Raw genomic sequence first — 24252 nt, forward strand, 5'->3', positions numbered from 1 at the left:
GTACAACTGTTGTTTTATTTAAATTGAAAGGATTAATAAAAAATATTTAATATAATTTCCATCTGGTTAAATACATTAATTCAAGAGTTTAATCACAACCGAGAAGAGAATAAGACCTGGGCACAGGTCTCCACTAGGAGGATAGTGTGTGTGATGTTTAGCAAAATGTTCAGGAGTAATATAAATGTGTGTGCGTGTGACACAACTTGACCTGTTGTAGCGCCACCATGATGCTGATTTGAAAACTGTTAAGTGGAATTTCTGCCTCAGCCTGCATGCACCGTTTCACTGCAATCAGACCCTCCGTTGAGGAGTTGTGGCGATTTGTACAAAATGGGTACAAACTACAAAGCAGGCTACTCCTGAAAACTTTAGAAGATGGATTATGAGAAATCAAACAAACCAGTCTTGATCACATGACTATGGAGAGCATGTGTACCGATTTGCGTGACATTTGGATAAAATCTGAACAAGTAATATTAGAAAATGTATTTAACATTTATCGGCCTCCTGGTGGCGCTATATAGAGCAGATGTGAAATTCCAGGCAAAGGTTTTTCCTTGGCCTCTAGGGAGTGTGCATACAAAGTTTTACACAGATCCATGCAGTTAGAGGTGAAAACACTAATCGGCCAGTTATAGCGTCACCATGAGGCTGAGTTGAAAATGTTCAAGTGGCATTTCTTCCTCTGCCTAGTGGGAATGTGTTGAGTTTTGCATTTTGTTTGAAACTGAGCACTCCTGAACTTTGGAAGCCAATCAGGATGGAGTCTGACAATCTGAAAGACCAGTTTTGTTGAATGGCTCGAGAGACTGTGTACCTATTTGTTTGAACAAAATCTGTAGGTGTACTGTCCAAAAAAGTGTTTTTCACAAAGCGGCCTCCTGGTGGTGCTATAAGATGCCAATGTGAAAACCTTTGGGCAGAGGTTCAGCTGTGGCATTCAGGGAGTGTGTGTGTGCAGAGTATGGCTGCAATCAAGCCAGCGGTGCCGGAGATTAGCTGTCCACAGACGGACGGACACACACAAACGGAAGGAGTGCAAAACACTCTCTCCCCATTATGCCTTCGGCCTGGTGGAGACGATAAACTAGGCAAGTTCATTTAAATCTTTATTAATTCATTTAATGTAGCAGCAGGATTACAGATATAAACAGAAGAGTATACAAACGTCCAGACAAAGGCAAAGTACATGTTAATAATAGTTCAGATGTCCGATAACACACACCAGGGTTGACCTTTAACCCCTACTGCAGGGTAATAAGGCTAGATACTAAAGCTCAAGCTACACAGAACAGAGAGAACGGAACAGGTTGGGCAGAAATGTGAAATTCAAAGGGAAACTGATCAAACTGAATATACACACCAAGATACTATTGGCAAATGACAGATTTTCTTTTTTTTAAATCACAGTTGCTTCGTTTGATCTTGGCTGAAGCATTTCACTGCATTGACAATGTTGACAGACACATCAACACAGGAAAAGCATTCCGTGAATCAACAATCTCTGCTGTCTTGTCCCTTTTACCTCACACGTAGCTACAAATCTCAAGAGGCATGAAGAAAAATATCTTGGGTTAAAACAAAAAGAACACAAGTTGACAGCCGACTGGTTATGCTGTTCTGATGAAAGTAATCACTGATATTCTGCCAGGGAGTGATTTGCTGGGGGGGGGGGGGGTTCATATAATTTGATGTTATATGAACTTTGGATGGATGACTTTACATAGTCCTTGAGAATAAAGAGACAGATGGCAATGACACAAATGAGACACTGGTAAACAGCAGAGCAATTATTTCATTGTCAAGGCACACAAAGTTCTGTTGAAAGCATCACAATTGAAATTCAAGATACCTCTGCAGTATATTTTACATATAAATATACATGGATATTCATTCACACACCACATGACTGAAGGACAAAATGGATCTTGTGTAAAGACGTGTGCTATCAATCACCACCACTGTTAAATCAACATTTTGAGATGGCTGTTTCAGACGTGGTTATTTAAAGAGTCACTGAGCAACTTGAAATCCATGACGGGGGCTGGATGTTGAAATGTAATGTGACAAAACACAACAGTATGCTGCAACCTTACAAATGTACTATGCACACAATGACATCAGGTTGCCCTTGAAATTAAATATGCCTTCTCTAAAACTGTAATTGGTCCGATGTTGGATGCAGAGCAAGCTTTTTCCACACCATGAGGTACAAAGATTACATTCACAGAACTGAAATCACAGGTTGGCTTTCTTTGTGTTGGTATGGCTTCAAAGAGGCAGTTTTCTTATGTCCCGTTCTGACTTCTCGCATTTTATCATGTGCTCTTTAACCTCTGAGAGGAATGGAATGCTTGGAAACATCATCACTAAGCGGCGCGCTGACCTGATCAAAGTGCCTTTTGCAATGCACATTTTTTTTAAATCAAAGTCTACCACCCCTCCCGCCAAAAATAAACAAAATGCACTGCAACTTAGTTACACTGGCTGTGTATATTAATCATAAAACGTATATAATGACGTCCTGATATACTCCTAGATGTCAATTTCTATTTGGACACATACCTGCCAATACCTTATCCAACACTTGATTTCAGGCAAATGTATCTGTGATATTCTGTGTAATGAGGAAAGAAAAGTATTTGTCTTACAAAAATACTCTACAATTTAATTAATGGGTACGAAATTGTATAAAAGTTGCTTCAAAATGGATTGCTCTGACAGGTGCATTGACAAAAATGGTATGAATATGAAAATGTAAACAAATGCATATATGAGCAATTCTAACCATAGCATCTGATTAGTTTTCATAAAATTGTCTAGTGATAATGTCAAACTGGCTAACGTTCTCGATATGGAAAGTACAGTGGAGTTGTTTTGCATTAAACAGTTCAACATACAGTATTAGAAGTGTAAAATGAGTAACATTTTGTGGAAACATCACTGCGAGATTAACGGATCTAAGGAAAGTACCGTTTACACATTTTTACTTTTGACCTAGAAAAAAATAAACACTGAGTTACTATCCACGAAAGAGCTGCATAATTTAAATGAGTAAATAAGTACATGAGTAAACATCGAGGATATTTGAAAGTACTAGTATGAGACGAGAACGCTTCAGAACAGGAGCTTTGGTATGCCTGGGTGCACCCAGCTCTTTAAACGATTCATGTATGTACTATTGATATGAGTATAAGCTGTACTTATTAATATCACATCAGAAGTGCCCATCACACCTGTACATAGCACCATAGATGGAATCAAAATGGCGACCTCTATGTAACAGAGATTTATTTTTACCAGTGAGCCCCTGTCAACGACACAAGGGCACTGAGTGCCAAATTCATATGGCGCCGGCTTTCACACTGAACCAACACTGAGACAAAAACTTAAATATCTAAAATAACACAAAACAGTCTCTCGAATGACACAGATTGTACAATAAAATAGTACAAATAGCAATATGAGAATCCTTCATTTAGATGCATAACCTAATAAATCTATATTTTTTGATGTGGTTTCTTTTTTTTGTCAGTGTTTAAACACGAAGGCAGAAAAAACCATCAATTCTTTGTAGGAATGGTCGTTTTTTCTCTTTTTTGACAGACTTGACTGGACCACTGAGATTGAACACACAGAGGAATTCAACAGTGAACAATCTATACAAAGTTATCTACAACCCCCAAAAATATAGTGACATGAAAAATTTAAAAATGTTTGGTAGAGATGTTTAAAATATATGCTTTTACAAAGACAAAGGGCTTGTATGCTTTTCCTTTCTTGGACGTTTCCAAGTACAAATTGGCTAGGTCAATAGAGAGCTGTGGATGGATATATAAGGATTAGCTGGTTACACAAAAGAGGTTATAAAGTGCTTAAGATAAAATGTTTATAAAACCACACTACTCTTCATTTTCACTAGTGAGAGAAATAAAATCCACGTGAATTGGTAAAAGTTACCAACCCCATCAAGAATAAAATAAGTACACACTACAGTTAAATGCTTCTTAAAAACGGTAATGAGGAAAGCTTCTGCGAGCCCGATGGTGAAAACACTGGGAAGTGCCAAAACAAGGCCAAGACCTATTCATCACTGTGTCTGATATCTAAATACACCACTGTCTGCATTCTCTCTCTGTGCATGTGCAATGTGATATCCCATCCGTCGCTGGCCAATTGTTTTTCCAACCATTTACATTGTTTTGACCACATAAACTCGTCTCCTCCATTCGCAGACATTCTACTGCACATCCCATTTCCAGTATTTCTCCACCCGTCCAAATGCTATGCAGCCATTACTCTTATCAACCCCTGGGCTCACATGATTAAAAAACACCCTGAAAACAAAACACTGCATACGTGAGACTGATGGATGAAGTGTTATTACGGGCCTCTCTGATCCTGCAAGAGGGCTAATAACTCGGGCAAAAGGAGAACTCGTCAATTAGACTGAGATGGCTAAAACAGGTGTTACACAAGCTCTGTGAGTTACGGGTAAAATGATTCTTAGCATGTTTAAAAACCTTTATCCTTTTTTTTCTGGGGGGGGGGGGGGGGGGGTGTCTAAATCTATGTGGTCCCAGCAGTTGTCACTGCTTCTGAAAGCTCCCTAGGAGTTCCTCCATCTTCTCCATGTTGGCGGAGTCCGATATGGATGCCTGCATAGCATTCTGTAAGCCACTCTGCATCTGGAGGCCAGTCTGCATGGGAGTCGGCAGGCTGGTCTCTATGGCTGCCTGTAAACTGGACTGCAGGGCTGTCTGACTGTTTGCCTGCATTGCGTTCTGCATGGCGCTCTCCAAGCTGGACTGCATCTGTGCCTGGAGGTTGCTTTGGAGGGCGTTCTGTAAGCTGCCGTGCAGGCCAGCCTGCATGGGGGAGCCGGTCTGGGCCATGGGCTGTGGCTGGCTCTGGGCCGCCAGCGTGGGTCCTGATGAGGGGAGCAGCTGGGATGTGTCTGAGGAAGAAGAGAGAAAAAAAGGAAATGGAAGGTGATATTTTTTTGGGTGCCACTGCAATGACTATAGGGCTACACACACCGTCTGCGAACGCCACGCGTCAAAACAGCCGTCTCCGTTATTTTCAATGAACCTATCGCACACCGGTGGCGTCCGACGAGCGTTCACGCCTCGCCTGACGCTCCGATACGCCACTGTTCTATTTTCCAGGTGTTGCCGCGCGGCAACACCTGTGCCGCGTCGGTGCGCACCCGGTGTGTGATGGGCTTTAGATCAGTGATACTCAACCTCAGGCCCGCGGGCCACATCAGGCCCGCGGGACCATTATGACTGGCCCACCAATGAAAATCTAAAAAAAAGAAGAAAACAAAATCTGGAAAATGAAATAAAAATAAATAAATCTGAATGAAGTTATCTTTAATTACATTATTATAAGTAATACTATTAGAGTTGTACTATTACTCGAACGAAAATAAAAGCTTGGGGGGGGGGGAGATGCAATGCAAATGAAAGACATATACTGTGTATCCCTATTCCCTGACATAATTTTATAGCTAAACGGACAGAATTCTATTTTATTTGAATGATGAAACCCAGCTGCCATTAATAGTTGGAAATGGAAATGGAAATTGCGGAAATGGAAATTGCGGAAATTGTAATTGTGGAAATGGAAATTGCGGAAATTGCGGAAATGGTAATTGCGGAAATGGTGGAAATGGAAATTGCGGAAATGGAAATTGAGGAAATTGCGGAAATGGAAATTGCGGAAATGGTAATTGCGGAAATTGCTCTTCACTTATAGCTATCTATTTTCAGGTAGATTGTTTTATTTTACTCAGTCAGCCATATCACTACTCATTTTTTTTCATGAAAAAGGTCATAGCTGGGTAATCTATTTTCAGGCAAATTGTGTTTATTGTATTTTATTTTACTCAGCCATAACAATTTATTTTCTGTTAACCAACTTGCTGGCTGGCAGGCAGGCAGACAGCTACTCATAGACAGGCAGACAGACAGACAGCTACTCATGGAGAATTGGACAGGCAGGCAGTCAGACAGCTACTCATAGACAGACAGACAGCTACTCATGGAGAATTGGACAGGCAGGCAGACAGCTACTCATGGACAATTGGACAGGCAGGAAGGCAGACAGCTACTCATAGACAGACAGCTACTCATGGACAATTGGACAGGCAGGAAGGCAGACAGCTACTCATAGACAGACAGACAGCTACTCATAGACAATTGGGCAGGCAGGCAGACAGCTACTCATAGACAGACAGACAGCTACTCATGGACAATTGGACAGGCAGGAAGGCAGACAGCTACTCATAGACAGGCAGACAGACAGCTATTCATGGACAATTAGGCAGGCAGACAGCTACTCATAGACAGGCAGACAGACAGCTACTCATGGACAATTAGGCAGGCAGGCAGACAGCTACTCAGACAGGCAGACAGACAGCTACTCATGGACAATTGGACAGGCAGGCAGGCAGACAGACAGCTACTCATAGACAGGCAGGCAGACAGCTACTCATAGACAGGCAGACAGTAAGACAGCTACTCATTGACAGACAGACAAATAACTACTCATGGACAGACAGACAGGCAGGCAGGCAGGCAGGCAAAGAGCTACTCATGTTATGTTATTACAGGGCTCGAAATAGCGACCATTTTGGTCGCAAATGCGCCTGAATTTTAACCTTTGCGACCTAAAAATATATTTGGGAGCACCAGTGCTACTACAAATAATTACTGTGGTGCGCCTGGGCCTGGCTACAACGATCAATTCTCGAAAAACGGGCGCTCTGAGCCGCAGCCGCTCTATCCAACTCCACTGCAGACTCCTGTCTGCTAGCTGCACTAGCACTTGATGCTAACAAACCAACGTGTGTAGTTAACTACTCTTTGACACAACGGTACGGGACAACGTTGAGCGCTGCATCGCTCACATTCCAGAGCGCCTCGGCTCGCAACTTCACTATGTGTCAGAAAGTACATTATTTCAAGGCAGCGATTCAGAAAAGACCGGAGCGGTACGCTACGGACTCTGTGATTGTGAATGTAAAAGAGGAGGAGGCGGACCGGCGTGTGTGTGTGTGTGTGCGTGTGTGTGCGCTCGCGCGCTTGCAAGAGAGAGAGAGAGGGAATGAGAGAGAGGTAGGGAATGAGAGAGAGGGAGGGAGAGAGAATAGCAGACTTGTAAGTGTTTCTACCTGGTTTCTACATAGCAGCAGTATTGCTACTTTTACTTAAGTATAACATTAGAGTAATTTTCCAGCACTGAAGTGGTAGGCATAGTGAGTAGGCATAGCTATAAATACCATGTTTTACATAGAAATTATTTTATATTAGAAATTCTAATTATATGATCTAAATAGGCTATGAAGGTGAAAAACACAAAACAAAGAAAAAGAAAACGGGTGATGTGACTGGCTGGAATCAGTGTAGACTAGATCGAGGGTCCTCAACTGGAGATGTTTGATGCCTCGGCCCAGTGGCGGAAAGTTCTTATAACGGCAGGGGGTTCAGGCAGCCACGCCCCCCCCCCCCCCAGCGGTGGAAAAAAAACGAGTTTTGTTTTTTCGGTTGGTACTTTATCCGACATTTGTACTCTAAGCAGAACAAAAGCCACCTTATTAGCATTTGAATGCGGCATGGGCGGCGGCCCAACACCTATCTTGTAACCCCTCGTAAAGGTATGTGACTACTGACTACGTGTATCATGACATCATGACCACTGGGGAGGGGACATTTCAGTGGACAGTCAGTGGGTGCATAATTTACTGCTTTCAGTCGCGCCTTTGCCAAAATGCCAGGGGGTTCAATCGCGCCTCTGAACCCACGGAGTTTCCGCCACTGCAGGCTCGGCCTCTTTGAAGAGATGGATGGATGAGGGACAGAAAGTCTGGACACTACATTTTAAATTCTGGCATGTATTTTTATACTTTAGTCATTTTATGTTATTTGTAAACCACACGTTATATTATTGTTTTTATGAATGTAAAAAATCGATTACATATTAGTGCTCCTTAGATTTTGGTGGGTGCTCCTAATTTTTTTCTGGTGCTCCTTAATTTTGAAATTGGGAGCACCAGTGCTACCAAGTAAAAAAGTTAATTTCGAGCCCTGTATTATAACAGCTACTCATGTTATGTGCAATAATTTGTGCAGTTATGGAAACAGCTCTTTGTGTTTATGCAAGAAAATGTAACACATTTATTTATTTACATATTGTGTGCATGCACATTGTAGTTTGTACTTTGATACATTTTGCGAAAATAAAGCAATTGAAAGAGAGAAGTTATCAAGTATCATTAATGTCGTAATTTTATCTACTGGCCCCTGGCCCCTTGCCATTTTTGTAATGTGGCCCACAGGTAAATCTATTTGAGTATCCCTGCTTTAGATGATAAACTTGTGTGCGTCAAAACTTAATGTATATTGACATATTGCTGTGCTACTCTAATTAATCTGTAACAATACATACATACTCAGTAGTATAAATTAGTTAGCTTTGCATCGCCAGGCTAATATCACTGCGTAGATATTAGTCTGTTCCAAAATCTCTGTTTGGAACCTGCATTTCCAAAAAAAAAACTCCCTACATTTGCATACCGGGGCCTTATTGGTGCCCTACAACTTAGGGGGCCGTGAAATCCAATCACAACTGAGCGGGACCAGACCAAATCTGCTCATTATCTTTTCTTTTTTTTTTCACTGGCAGATTCGTCTGGTTTTCAGGTTACATTATAGTAGGAATCTAGGATGTATCATTTTTGGGTAATTACACAGACAGAGGTATTTTAATCAACAGTGAAGAGAACAGAGCAGAAGGATAATAATCTTACCATTCTGAATGCCAAATACAAACAGGCTGGGCGGTCCCTGTGGTGCCACACTCCCACTCACTGTTGTCTGGAAAAGCTGCTCAGGGGGCTGTTGGCCAGGATTGGCCACCACACCAACACTGCCCTGTACCACGAACAGGGTTGTACCAGATGTCGTGGCCTGGTTGCCAGACAGAGATGTCTGTGGCAGGAACAGCTCCACTGGTTGGCTGTTGGCGACACTGTTGGAGCCGGGTCCAACCTGCATCGGCTGTTGTCCCTGGAACAGGCTCTGTTGAGGGGGCTCACCGGAAGAAGGGTTGCCACCCACTGAGCTCTGGTCCTGGAAGGACATAGGCTCTGCCGGCTCTGGCTGGGGCATCCCGACGCCTACCGTTACTACGCTGGGTTGAGAGAACAGGAGGGAAGAGGGTTCCTGGGGCCGTGGGTCGCTGCTGCTCATGGGGGAAGGTCCTTGGCTTTGGGTACTGAAGAGGAGAGCTGGGGGTAGAGCCTGGGGGTTAAGGTCTGTGGTACAGAGTAGCAGGCCAGTCTGTTGGGTCCGGGGATGAGGGCTGGCTTGAGAGTGGCTAGGGATGTTCTGGAACAAGGAGCCCTGCGGTCCCAGTGGAAGCTGCTGCTGCGGCTGTTGTTGCTGCTGTGCGTTTTGTTGTGGAGACTGTTGCTGATCCATGGGGGTGCTCTGCTGCTGCATGGGAGAGAGCTGGGCTTGGGGCTGGAACATGGAAACAGGCTGGGGCTCACTGGCAGATGTCTCCATGGTGGAAAGGAATGCTAGCTGCTGCTGCTGGGGCTGAGAGTTTGGGGACAGATACAAGTTGGAGCCTGTATGCTGTTGTTCTGGGTTAAGATTACCACCTGTCAGAACAGTCAATGTGTTCTGGAGGAGGGCAGCCTGAACCTGCTGTTGGGAGTTCTGCGTTTCAGCCAGGGGGCGGGGGGACTGGAAAAGCTGTTGTGGGGGAGACGTGTGCGACGGAGGCTGCTGCGGGAAGCTGGTCTGGATGGTGAGCAGCTCCCCGGCCTGCTGGAGGAGAGAGACGGATGGCTGCGACTGAGGAGAGGAGTGAATCTGAGGCTGCAGCAGTTCGGCCTGAAGCTGCTGCTGGAGGTTCTCCAGAACCTGCTGCTCCTGCAGCTGCAAGTTACTCAACGCTTGGTTTTGCTGCTGCTGTTGCTGAGGAGAGGAGTGGATCTGGGGCTGCTGGAGCATCTCAGCCTCAAGCTGCTGCTGTAGTTTCTCCAAGACTTGGTGCTCCTGCAGCTGTTGTTGCTGCTGCAATTGATGATGCTGTAAATTGTTAAGCATTTGATTCTGTTGCTGATCCTGGAGTTGCATGTTGTTGAGGACTTGATGTTGGCTTTGCTGCTGCTGCATTTGGTGTTGTTGCTGCTGCTGCTGCTGCAGTTGTTGTTGTTGTTGTTGTTGCTGTTGCTGCTGTTGTAAATTGTTAAGCATTTGAGTCTGTTGTTGCTGATCCTGGAGTTGCATGTTGTTGAGGACCTGCTGCTGTTGATTTTGCTGCAGCTGCTGTTGCTGCTGCTGGATGTTCTCTATGATTTGCTGTTGCTGCTGTTGGTCCTGTGGCTGTAGGAGAAGTTGTTGTTGGATCTGTATGTTGCCAAGGACTTGCTGCTGTTGCTGCTGGAGATGTTGTTGCTGTTGGTGATGCTGTAAGTTTCCAAGGATGTGTTGTTGTTGCAGCTGATGCTGCTGCTGCTGGAACTGTTGCTCTATTTGTTGTTGCTGTTGTTGTTGCTGCATTTGCTGCTGTTGCTGCATTTGCTGCTGCTGCTGCATTTGCTGCTGCATTTGCTGTTGCTGCTGTTGTTGTTGTTGTTGTTGTTGTTGTATTTGCTGTTGCTGTATTTGCTGTTGTTGTATTTGCTGTTGCTGTTGTAATTGTAACTGTTGTTGTGAAGTCTCAAGTCTCAAGCTGTTCATGTTTTCTTGAACATGCTGCTGCAGGGACTCAGCAGAGGGCGTTTGGTTGTACAACACAGAGTTGAGCTGCTGCTGAGCCACGGCCGCCTCCAACACCTGCTGAAAGGTGTTGCTTCCGGCCTGCAGCTCCCTCACCGCCCGCTCCAGCTGGGCCACTTCTTCCTGGGGAAACAGGGGGACCTGGGTCTGCTGGGGCTGGGAGGGGGGAGCCATCTGGGGCATGGCCACAACCACGACAGTGCCACTGTTGTTCGACCTCTCCGGAGCGAGATTGTCTTGGGGGTCTCTGAGGAACTGCTGGGGTACCTCTGGGGGTATAGGCGGGATGGTGGTGTCCCCTGATACAGGGAAGGAGGTTGTAGGGGCTATATCCTGCTTAGGTATTGTGCTGAGGGGTTCTAGGCTAGGGAAAACAGGGGGAGTCTGCTGTAAATCCACATCTTCAGGTTGCAGGGGCATGGCGCTCGGAAAAGACTCTCTCCCGGGGTGAGGACTGGAGCTGAGCTCCAGCGTCTGTTGCACTGAGGCCAGTGGGTCTGGAGATGACTGTGGAGAGACAGAAATAAACATATTACATAAACATAGTACATATTCTAATATGGATATACATTTTAATGGATTCCTCCTGTAACTATGAAAAACATTGTTCCTACCTTAAAGACATCTGTGGGTGGTGGGTTACTGGATACTTCCATTGGAGTGACCTCTTGGCGTTTGGAAGGCTGACTAGAGGAATCAGCTGGGTCAGCGGTCATCGTTTTTAACTGGTCATCAAACAGACACGTCTTGACCAAGGAGGCTCCCTCTGTTTTTACAGCCAGGCCAAGTGAGTTATCCCCTGAGAAAAGACCACAATGGAGCAAAACCTGTGAGCGAAACACTTGCTGATGGGCTCGTACACACTGGACAACTTTCAAAGTCACAAGATAGTAAAACAAAATTGGCAAGCACCAAAAATAGGTCAGCGTCAGACTAATCTGGGCTAAAAGTGTGAAGGCAGTATTAAGTCTCTCCCTCAAATTCCCCGCTTTATATTTCATAGAGAATGAATAGCGCATGTTGTCTGCAAGCAGATGACCTACAACATGACCCCAGTACTGAAGCTAGTGTGTATACCCGAGTCTGGAGTGTAGGTGAAGGGCTGGGCCTCATGTGATCGTCCAGCATTTGTCATCACAAAGATCCCCACAGAAACAGGAGAGGAGATAGACAGGTTGTGGAATGGAGGGACCGTCACTATCAAGTGATTCTGGAAAAGACAGCAGACAGATTAGATTGGGTAGTAAAAGGCTGTACCGCAAAAGGGAGGGATCAGAGGAGAATCCCATTTTGTAGTACAATCCCAGCCCATGCAAAGCAGCCAAGTACTGCTAAACCAGCTTCTATAGCAAAGCAAAGAAGCGTCGCGATATCAAATGGGTTTACCTGGTGGAAAAGGTCCATGTCGATCTGTGCCTCTGCATGCCAGGAAGCATCATCTGACAAATGAAACAAAAGCCGTTTCTAGACATCAATCTTTTGATTCAGAAAGATACATACAATACAGGCAGGATTCAGAAAGATACATACAATACAGGCATGGTGATCGGGAGACCGGGGTGCGCAATGTTTATGCCAGAGAGCTTAGAGATATGACTATGGGTTCACACTTGTCATTTCAAATTAAGTGCAGAAACAGTAAAAACTAAGCATTGAATTCTGCCACATTCGATTTTTTGAATATTATCCAGTGGGAGTTAGATATGCTAATAAAAAACTAAAGTAAAACTAAAAATTAAAACAGTAAGCAAAGACATGGTAAGTGTGAATTGAGAAACAAAATAGGGTACAACAACTGCAATTTAGCTGTTTGAATAAGAGGAGTATCATCTCCCTCCTTAATGCCAAACAGAGCTAACAAGGGGTTTGGATCCAAGTTACCATGTCATGTTAGAAAGGGTGCTAAAAACATCTCTCCAGAACAGTTGCACCTTAGGCCACAGTTAGTATTGATGACAAAGGGTTGCATCACTGTTCTTACATTTATCACAGGTGGGGGGGTGATTTCATCATAGAAGCTGGAATGTCTACCTTTGGAAATGTGTGCTCTATGAACTACCTTAAATTGCAATGAACAGTGTCTCTTGCACAAAACTTTATTTTGACTTGACGAAGCGCTCTTATTTTTGTATGACTTGATGAACCTGCTTTACAGACAAGTTCACAGAATATCACAGATCACGAATGTCATGCTGTTCTTAATCTGACATAAAGGCAAAGCTTTTCATCTGGAAGGCTTTCATAAGCCGCTTGCTGCATACAAGTCTTTTCACATGTCATCCATCTAGTAATTCATTTTCAATGAGGTGAGCGAGCAGGCCTGTGAAACGGACATATTTGTGTCTCACGCACGCCAATGCCAGGGTTGAATACCTAAACTTTTTCTCTCTGCGACGTGCCGGTAAAGAGAGATTGGGTTGAATGAGCTGAACTTGAAACAAGTTATTCAACACTCATGCATGGAGGGCTGTATTGTATGTGATTGCCTGACTTTAACTTGACATGCGGTGAGAGTGTCCATATCATATCCTTCTGCAAAGTTATATATTGCATGTTCATATAGTTAATAATATGATGAAGAATAATTCAGCTCTCCTGTGAGGGTATTGGGCATGTGACTGGTTGGTGTCACATACATGATGGAAAACACAACTAACTACATTAGGCCATTGTGGTAATAGTTTCCTGACATGTACAGTAATTTCGATGCTAACCAATTCAATTGTAGAGGTCTGGGGGAAACCCTGCAAGAAGATTTTACAATATGAAATCCCAAGTTGAACGCAGTACCTGCAACATTCTCCTGGAAAATTACTTTGGTTCCTTTGAGGAAGTTCTTCCCGATGATGAAGACCTCCTCACCTCCTTTCACCGAGCAACTGTGCAGGCTCTTCTTCAGAATCTCTGGCACCCCGGCCGGTTGGGCTTGACAGAGACAAGAAATGATCGAGTAAAGCACTGCTCCAAAATAATATCCCACCTAAAAGCATGCCGGTCACAGTGTCGCTAAGCTGACATGTACCAATCGAAAACCAATAATGATATTCTGACTGCCACTCACTGCAGAGAATGGCCGATGAGGTCATCTGTAGAGTGAGGACTGATCCATCAGGTTGGGTGATGTTGACTCTGAAGGCCAGCCTGGCACGTGTGCTCTTCTTCTTGGAGCCGGCCACACCAATACGTGCCTCTACATCTGCATTACGCAGCTTCAGGATCCCCACACAGTCCACACTGTGGAAAAGAGAGTATATCACTTTACATTGGACACCGTTGTTTGTTTGGTCAGACATGGCTTCAAGTAGTGTATAAGGGCCAACACTGAATTCACACCAGCGGCAGCGACCGAATGTCCGTAGTGCAGATAAGATGTGTCTGAGGTATGAGTGACACCCTCGTCAATAAGCGAGCTGTAATCCAGAAAGAATGTGCAAATTTTGGGGCGAGGGCGTTCTTATTATCTTGTATTGCTGTTGTTGTTTTTCAGACCATGTCACTGCTCATATCTGTAGGAGTGAGTGACAGACAGACAGACAGACAAACAAACCCCTCTTGGTTCTTAATTCTCTCTTCCCGTTATTCCCCAGCACTTCTGTCCTCTTCAGGCTGATTTTAAGGCAAATGGTGTTGAGACGATGTTTGTTCCTGCATGCATGTGGTGGTGGGTATGGAAGACCAGTGCCAAGTCAACTGCAAAGTTAAAATCCTCTAGTGTTGAGAAAAGCAGCCAGTTGATGTCTCTGGGCTTGTGTTTAATTGTTCTTCACATCATCCAGTCTACTTTACGTATGACTATGTTGCTGCCTCATTGCTGTCTCGACTTCAAAACTGTAGTCATAGTAAGTCAAGACCATACACTTCTGTGGGCAGGGTAACAGTGTGCCTAGTTGGGAAGTCATCACCAGAAGACCTCAGGGTCCTAAACAATGGCTTGAGATGCAATGCTATAATGCAACAAGACTCACGTTTCCATAATAGTTATGTACCACAATGTGTTAATCAAAAAATTACCTTCTTGACTCTGACCATCAAACTGCACCGTGCGCCAGATAGATAGAGCTCCATTATATAAAGTTTCATGGCCAGATGTTGTGATTTCATGTTGATACAGTGTGTTCTGTTCAGTCATGTGGACAGAGTCATATAACACTCAACTAATAACTACGAACATGTTGAATTAACAGTGGAGAAAAACATGATCCCTTACGCTAGTGTCATGTCAGTGCTGGGCTCCAGGGAGATCTCTATGACTGTTGTACCCTCAATGTCCACTTCCTTGCAGGCGGTGGTGTTGCGTCCTGTCACCCTGCAGGCCTGGTAGAAACCATGAGGTTTTACTCTGCCCGCATCGTTGGCTACAAACACCTGCAGCACCACCGGCTCATTCACACCCTCCAACTGGGGATGACAAAGACAAAATAAATAAAATACAGAATTCATGAGATATGAACAACTCCAAATAAGATGACAGTTCTTGTTAAGAACCATCAGGCTTTTTAGAAAATGTGGTTATTGGCTCAGTTCCAACTTGGCCAAAAAATATATGAAAAAAATTAAATTAAATTGAACAAATAAATAAATAGTATTAAATACACTTTGCACTCCTGTTCTGCTGGCACTGACTGGTTGATTAAGTAAACTGAATGATGAATTATATACCTGTCTCATATGGTCATATCACTCAAAGTGCTAAGAGTGAAGAGAGATATTAAGAATTTACAGCTATATCGTTTTATTTGATTAAATCCTCTGTGAGGCTAGGTATAGAACCGTGTCAAAACTCCAAATATCTGAGATATAGCCAAAAACTATTCGCACACGTGCGTGTGCACGTCCCTTTGCACGTGCATGTGCGGGGACGGCCGCTAATAATCTTGCATTGGGCGCAAAACCAAATCGGAGCGGGCTGCTTGGCTGTATGTGTGTAGTGTGTAGTCCCTAGTCCCAGGGAAGTCTAGTCCATTTCCATTGGTTTTAATAAACAACTTTCTTTCACTATCCTAGTTGAGCAAATGTTTCTACCACTCTACTGGAGCCCTGAAACAGCTTTAACAAAGTACGGAGTAGGGCTCTGGGTAGTGATAATATCATGTAGATACTAGCACACGCACAGTGAAGGGACAGCAAAGCACCAAGACTGCGATTATGTGGTCAGACCAGTAGGTAGTTCAGCCCCCAAAGCACCCCATATGATATTACACTGTACACGGAATTATCCTCCTGTTATGAAGCAGTTGTTATAATTTATTCATCCAACCTTGATGGTGGGGAAGCCCTGCTGTGTTTGGTCTTTGACAGATCCTCGGCTGCCCTCCGTCAGGTAGCGAGCCCTGTGCTGAGTCTCTGGCTGGACGAGGATCTTCAGCTCTTTTCCATCAGTCTTGTGTGGGTACTGACCTGACAGCAAGCCGCCCTTGATCAGTGTCCCTGTCTCCAGGGAGCTGGATGGCAAAACATAACACATAACAGCATTGGGATGGATTTCCACAAATTCAATTATATAAAAATGAAATTAAGCTAAAATGAGCAAAAAAATATCCCAGGTCAGGGCAAGGCTATGTGAGTTGCAAGGATAAAACAACGTGCATTAATTGAAGGGCAACTCACCTGGGCTTTGTGCTGGCCTTGTCTGGGCCCAGCTGGGACAGGACAAAGTGAGGGGCTTTGGCACTGTCGGCATCAAACACGTCCATACTGTCCTCTGGAGGAGCAGGCTTGGGTCCTGGCCGCTGGCGAGGGGTGCGCTTTCTTGACTTGCGTGGGACCTCCGTGTTGTCATTGTAAGAGCTGGTGCTGATCAAGCTGAAGTTGGAGGTGGAGTCATCAGCCCACATGCTGCTGCTGTGCTCTGAGTCTGGGCCTGTTGGTCCACTAGGTGCCGCCGGCTCCTCTTGGCAAGACATCTGGCTATCGTCAAACAGGTCCTCTGGGGGAGGGGAGATACTCAACACAGGCCTCCGCTTGGATGGGGTGCTCTGGGGCTGTTGCTGGACTCCGAGCCCTTGTGCCACTCCCGGACCGAGGTCTCCCGCTCCACTCTTGCCTTGGCCCGGGGCAGACAGACCACCGTCCACACCCTGCATCTCCGAGGTTCCCACTCCATCCCCTCCACTGGCGTGGAGATGCTGGGAGGCCTGGAGATGGTCTGACGCTGAGGTAGAAGGGGCCGTGGAGGGGCCAGAACAAGGCGCTCCCATGGCCAGGGAGGAGGAGGCGGCAGGACTGGAAGTGGAAGAGGTGGCATCTGTAGTGTATACAAATTACACAGTTAGTACATTATGTCCAACACAGAGCAGGCTAGCAGTCCCATTCAAGCAGCTGAATTTGTGCATGATTTGTCCAGATTTCCCCTCTTCCCAACTCTAAATTCAATTGCCTCCTGTGTGTTATATGCTCTCACTATGCATGCGAGAGCTCTCGAGCATTGATCAATTATGCTGAAGTTAAAGTTGAGAAGGGTGTATAACTGTATATAGCCCCACATTGTTTTGATTCTTACAACACTACAATTGACTTCAATTAAAACCAATGTGACAAAACTGACATGCTTTGTTTACAAAAAACAAAAGCAGGCTAAAACTTGTTACATACACATTGCCTGAAAGAAATATAACAAAAATCTGGTTAAACTTTGTTGTACAGCCAAATTTGCAAGGTAGCAATGTGGCGCAAAATTTAATTTGCTGGGGGGTAACAGTAGTTTGTGCAATGTGCATTCAGTAGTAGTAGTACACAATAGTTTGCGCATGCCAATTGGAGGATTTGGTTGGGACTGAGCGTAGCCATGGAGACAGAATAAACAAGCCTCTGACCTATGGAGCAGTGAACTGCAGACCATTTTATATGCAGACACTCCCTGCCTCAGAGGGAACTTCCTGCAATAAAAACGAGACAGCCAATGAGCAACAAGAGAGCTGATCATTCAAGATTCAACTTCTGTCAATCAGTAAATTGGACGAGTTAAAGGGAGAACTTATGTAGTTGATCATTTCTAGACACTTCAAAGCGATATGTATTTGGTTAAATATGATGTCACGGTCAAGGACATTTACAGTTGTCATGCTTTTGATCAGCAATGCTTAGGGCCAGCTGGGTCAGTCAGGAAAAGATGGCGTTAACAAAAAGCGCTCTCTCCAACTTGACTGTTGACCAGTTAGTTTTCTCTCTACTCTAGAAGGCAAATAAAGGGATCCTTGACAACCATTCTTGATGTTGGCTGCCATTAATTAACCATGATCTAAGATCAGATGATGCTTTTTCCCCTAGTTTGACTAGTTTCCCCTAGTTTGATGGTCTGTCAATGACTAGGGGCAACTTCCATTTGCATTGATGAAGGACAGAAGAACCAGCATTACAGAAATCAGTCAGTTCCTTTAAGATGGACGTGGAAGCATCTCAGGTGCAACACTTGCAATTCAGAAATGTCTTATCTGAATGCTCAGATGTTTGTGTAAAATGTTTAAATAGATACTCCGCGATAGCGAGACACATTTTCCTGCCAGACACTTCAAATCGAAGCCTAAATATAGGCTCATCTGATGTGACAGATGTGATATTGTAGAGGTGCTGCTGGAGGAACCTCACTGCTATTCTAACGAGGTATATGACATCTGCCGACAACAAATAACTAACACTGCCTAATGTAGTTCCTTAAAGACATCTAAAGGCTATTCTAGTATTAGTAAGCAATCTGGATGTATAGGCTGGCTGCTTATTAACTGTGTTCAACATGGTGTCCCTATTCATTTATTTTATTACACGACTTAGATCAACACCACAGCTACAGCGTATAGACCAGTAATATCTGAGACGACTGTGTCGCATAATCGTGCCCGGAATGTTCCATGGCATCAGCTGATGCATATCACCTACAATCAGTAATTCATGGACGGGTAGGGTGAAGGAAGTTGCCCCTAGACACTGATGAGATGCCATATATAAGTGTTCCCCCCCTCCCCTACTGGTTTAGGGCCGGGGCGTGGCATGGACAAACTGATTCCAGATCATGGCGTCAAGTGTGGAGGGGAGGCAGCTCACCTGACGCCAGGGCAGCAGAGGGGGGCGGCCCCGCCTCTCCCCCACTCTTTTGGCTCATGGTGGGCGCGTCTGTCTGAGAGGACGAGGGCTGGAGCTGAAGCTCTTTGGGGAGGAGGTCATACACTGACTCTGACACGACAGAGGAACAGGAGAAAATGACATTAGTTTAGTGTCTAACATAAAACACAAACGCACTGACACACACCAGGTACGGTAGAGTTGTCCCCTCCACTTCCAAACTCCTATTATATATAAGATATATTATGATGAATGAGGCTGAGAAGGTTCCAAGTGGAAATAATAATGCTAGTAAAACTCAATCTGAGAACCCCGAAAACAGCACCCTCTTTTCCTTTGGGGGGGGGGGGGGGGGGCTGTGTGCATGGCTTGATCTTTGATGGGAGCAGGATTCCCAGTATGCTACTACCAAACACCACTGCTATGCTGTAACAGACCACAGTGGGTCGTGGATAAACAGATCATTAAGTAGTCTGGTTGCCTAGAAACAGAAACAGTCCCATCGACACCGTGACATGGATATTTCAGCTGTGTCTCTGTGGCATCCAGCGTGTGCAGCAGTCATCTGATCCGGTGTGACTTAGCACCGGCAGAACCGCGACATTGACAGACACACGATCTCACGGCTGTCTGCTGTGACGTCAGCAGCCAGGGCTGTGCAGGGGAGAGAGGGGACCACACAAAGTCACCCACTACAGATCGCACAAAGACCTATACTGTGTACAAGACCAGTGGAGAACACCGTAGGAGGGCTGAACAGCTAAAACACTGCGATGCAAGGCCAGGCCACTGTCTTGCTGCGAGTTCACTGGTTGCTTGGTGTGAAACCAGGCCGACCAGAACAATCAGACTGTTTTCAAAACATCTCAGGGGGGCTAAACAAAGATCTCTATCAAACTGTGCTGACTTAGACAACTTTGCCCATATCATAACCTTTTATGTGGCGTCTGGGGGGCGGGAGGGCTGTGTGAGTGTGAAACATGTCTGCCAAGATCATCACCCCCCGTCTGTTCGTTGTGCCTTGTCTATCCATGTGGAGAAAATGAGTCTTTGTGCATGGAACGTGTTAGTGTTGCCTAAGAACCCAACATGACCTCAGTCCTGCTTCAGACAATCTCCCTCTCTAAAGTCGCTGACCTCTCGTTATATGTCACAGTGACCAGAGGGCACCTGCTCCACTTAGGCCCTAAACGAGTAAACGTGTTTTCATTACACCACATTCTAACTCTCTCTAGTGTCTGCCGCTTGCATGCTGTCACTTCCTGCTCAACAGTAGAGCCATTTAACTAGAATATTCTGTGTGGTGTAGTGGTTTATGCTCAAATTTGCATGAAGTAATCCAGGAAAACAAGTATTCTTAAAACTAGTTTAAGTTAGTTTGTTTTTCCCCCCATCCAAAAAGTAAGACAAACTGTGACCAACATAGACTAGACAGCTGTTAAGACTTAATATAGCCCATCCCCCGTTTCTCTCAAATTATTATATCATTATTTTTCTATGAGGAGGAACTACCATTGAGGAGACTTTGTCTTAAGCTATGAATCTTATAAACAATAATACTAGTAGTACCAGGGCAGTATCCAACACACCAATACATTTCTTGTTAAAAGGCACACTGTAAAAGAAAGTATTTATTTTGCAGTTTTTTTATTTGCTCTCAAGAGCAAATTTTGCTTTTACTTATCTGCCCACAAAGTGAACTTGTTAACATAGCCTGCTGCCTGTACACACCATTGTACAGAATGTATGGCCTATAGGCTTATATTTGAGGGCCTCTGTGACTTACATGTGACAACATGTAAGTTTAACTTATCACAGTAACTTATATGAATAGGCCTATAAGAGAATGACAAGGTTCCTATAATGACGTAGTCTGTAGACCCATCTGTCTGTGTCCCCTTTGTGCCCACATATGGAGAACCCTAATATAATACCAATCATCCATCCACATATATTGTAAGGGCTATTTATGGATATAATTTGGTTATTTAGTTCAAACTAGTACTCATACTCGACGGCGAGCACTGCACTCCCTCGAGTGCCATGCCAAGTTTGAAGTCGGCCAGTCCCATATATGCACATGACCATATTTATATGGGCATAGCTGTCGGATCTCTGTATCTGTCAGCTGTCCAGCCCTAATGTGTAACGCCCATTTGATGCAACAAAACTCAGATGGCAATTTTAACAGCTGCAGGTCCAACTCATTGTAACCTTGTCAGAATGTTTCCACTAAACTCGGGTCATAAGTTATAACCCCCACGAGTTGAGAAACACTGACTTAGTCTATACTTAGAACAATTCAATTACCTCACTACATAGTTATGCATGGCTCACATTACACATGTCTAACAGTTTTGCCAAGCAGCAAGCCCACCGGTACAATTTTATTCTTTGCAGCTGGCCCACTGCTTTGATGGGGATGACAGATGAATAGACAATTCACTGGGATACATTTTTGTTACGACTAAAAAAAAACGATGAATGCGAAGAATGTATCTCAGTGCCCAACAATGGCTGGCTTGAATACTCAGATTGCTGAACACATATGATACGCTCAAGGCCGAGTGCAGACAAAGAACTGCTCAGTACACTCAAACCTCAAAGACTGTAAAAAAAAAAAAAGGCGATTAACACCATCTCAGTTTCCCTTGAATCTATTAGCAAACCTCATCACCACTTTCACTTCTGCACTGCTCCACTACAGTTATAATGCAGTTGGAATGGTTTATCCTTCTTATGCATACCCAATGATCACAACCGAGAACCTGGAAACCTAGATCACACATACTGTATGTAGTTGTACTGTAGACTCAGTCGTACTCTAATTGCCAAACTGGTTCATGGACACTATGCTTGCTTACTGTAAATACTGAACAACAGACACAATAGAGAGATGAGGAAGAACATTGATAGCGATACACAACCAAAAACAATCATGCCTTTGTGGCTCCAACTCTTTGTTGAAATGTATATTAGCAGACCTACACGGTACTTGGCCTGCTGTCCTGTCTCTGTTACTCCAAGCCTGATATAGATGAGGTGTCCCACTAAGATATGTTTGATTATGCGATTCAGCTCCCCCTCCCCCGATACACACTCACACCCAATTACTGAGATATAAATAAACAGTTATCATGTGATCACATGTATCATGTGATCACAGTGTGGGACCATATGGCAAGCTCCACTGAGCATTGCAGGGTCATAGAACAATGTTTAATGCTGGCTCATTAGCACCCCATACATAGCACCCCAGAGTTGGAGACAGATGTAGGAAGCATGAGATCAGGTGGCAGGTAAAATCTGAATCAGACATCTGGGTGTTGTATGTGTGTGAACTACTGATCCAACCAACCACTAGTTGGGAGTCAACATGTAGGCTAGAGAAGCTTGGCGGTTATAAGGAATGTGAACGCAGCAGAAATAGCCTACTCGGCCATCGTCCAGTTCCCTACAACAACAAAAAAAGTGACATGCCGAAATCTATTCAAATTCATTTACTGCCCCTCTAAGAGCATTGCACCGCTCAGGGCCTAGATATGGTTATAATGTTGATTTCATAGGGTGCGAAGGTGAATGCAAAAGGTATTGGTGGTATGATCTTGAACTTGACTGGGCTGTCACATGAGTGCAGTGAAGGGTGTTCATTGAATGTATATCCCTAGTGTTGTTTTGAATTGAGTGACTCAGTTCACACATAGCTGATCATATCAATGGCATTGGACATTTTGAACTAGACATTAGCAGAGCCATAGAGTAAGACAGAGTTACAGCAACTCTGTTCACTTCATGGGGCCAGGCTCTTCTACATAGACTTCTATTGAATAGTAATGTCTTACAACCGGAAGTTTAAGTCTATGGCTCTGGACATTAGTACATCAATGATTATTACCTGATAATTAACTTAAAATATGATTAGACACCTGCCCCGACATCCAGAGTACCTTCATTTTCAGTGACATCAACTGCCCCCCCCCCCCCCACAGTCAGTTTCTATCTTCAAAAAGGATCACTTGATGTGGGACACCTCATTATTACAGCAAGTCCATGTGGAATAACTAAACAAATTAGAATAGTAGAGCATGCTCATCCTCCAACTGTTAATCAGGTGCAGGAAACAAACAAGATCAGCATCAAACATAATAGACTTGCAAGTTGCTCCCACTATGTTTATTGCAAGTTGCAACATTAACAGAAACATCCTGTGTATGTATGCATTTATAACTGTGTTATTGTGCAAATGTCCATCCTTTAGTTACATCTGTACACTTGCAGAGTTAAATGATCAAATCTAGCAATACACCTAGTAAGAGAAAGTAACAGACCACACACACACACACACCCCACGAGGACTGAAGTAATGAGCGATGGCTCATAGAACTTAAGTACTAGCCTAAAGAGCCCCCCAGGTAGTGCATGTACAGTATGACTATGACACCTATGGCTTGTGATCACATTCCAACGCTAGCCATTATTACTGATCAAAACAATCCCAGAACAGATTATCTAGTCTAGAGACCCAAAGTCTGCTCTCCGAGCAGTCAACCAGCACGATGCATGCTGATGCTACCAATGCTATCCAGTAGCCAGAGCAGACTGCTAACATGTACCTAGCTAAGTTGGTTAGCCTAACTGGCTGGCTGTGGCAGTAAAGGAAACGAATGCTAACTAACGTTAGCTCGCAGCTAAGTGTGAGCTAGATTGACATTCACCTCGGCTCTAGCTAAATCGGGCACAAAAACGGGTTAGTGCAGTCACCGAAACGCAGATTCAACCTACAAATCAAATCTTACCTTTAGAGTATAGGGATTTGGGGGAATTAAGGTCGAGATCCGAGCTAAGGAGGGATATAAAATCAGAGGGCATCGCAACGCTTCATCGAGGGGAGGGGAAGCGGACACCCTCTTTGGATCACAAACCCAGCGGCCAGGCAGGAGCTGCTTCTGGTAGCCACTTTTACACACGGAATGTCGTTCAAACGAGACACCGTGCAGCATCCAAGAAAGGTCAATGCGATTAAAAGGACTAAAACTCTTCAATGTCCAAACAACCGTTTATTAGCACTTCTCAGGTGTAGTGTGTCTTTGAGGAGAGAGACATTTAGCTGCTACGTTGTGTCTAATACACACACACTCACATTGCTGCCATCCTGGCCCCTCCCCCTTCTCATGCCAGTCCCATGCACCCATGCATCATGTTAAAGTATCAATGACATCGTAATAACTAGCCTAAGATTTAGACTCTCGTAGATTTATTTTTTATCGATTCTGACAATTTCCACCTACGAGAGGATTGAAAATGTCAGAATCGATCAAATACGTACATCTACGAGAGTCAAAATTTTAGGCTACGTAATAACAACATTTAGTGTACAACTCTTGTTGTTTTATTTACT

The 24252-nt window shown here is 44.3% G+C and overlaps 1 protein-coding gene across 4 annotated transcripts; it reads right to left on the reverse strand.

Annotated features, from left to right (window-relative positions):
* Positions 1-1099: 1099 nt before the first annotated feature.
* On the reverse strand, positions 1100-23980 carry nfat5a (nuclear factor of activated T cells 5a). Of its 4 annotated transcripts, none has more exons than XM_080762558.1 (12): positions 23651-23980; positions 18837-18965; positions 16407-17043; positions 16057-16240; positions 15007-15197; positions 13861-14033; positions 13590-13724; positions 12186-12238; positions 11877-12009; positions 11414-11598; positions 8816-11306; positions 1100-4960 (listed from the first exon to the last, which is right to left on the reverse strand). In XM_080762558.1, the coding sequence occupies exons 1-12, from the start codon at positions 23721-23723 to the stop codon at positions 4593-4595; spliced, it is 4752 nt and encodes a 1583-aa protein (XP_080618684.1). In that variant the 5' UTR covers positions 23724-23980; the 3' UTR covers positions 1100-4592. The 4 variants fall into 4 exon arrangements, with proteins under 4 accessions (XP_080618684.1, XP_080618687.1, XP_080618686.1 ...); XM_080762561.1 differs by lacking the exon at positions 23651-23980 and adding an exon at positions 17635-17674 and having other exon boundaries at positions 18837-18878; XM_080762560.1 differs by lacking the exon at positions 23651-23980 and adding an exon at positions 17612-17674 and having other exon boundaries at positions 18837-18878.
* Between the last annotated feature and the right edge of the window lie 272 nt (positions 23981-24252).

Source organism: Protomyctophum bolini (assembly GCF_963924005.1).
Source record: "Protomyctophum bolini genome assembly, chromosome: 4".
NCBI lineage: Eukaryota > Metazoa > Chordata > Actinopteri > Myctophiformes > Myctophidae > Protomyctophum > Protomyctophum bolini.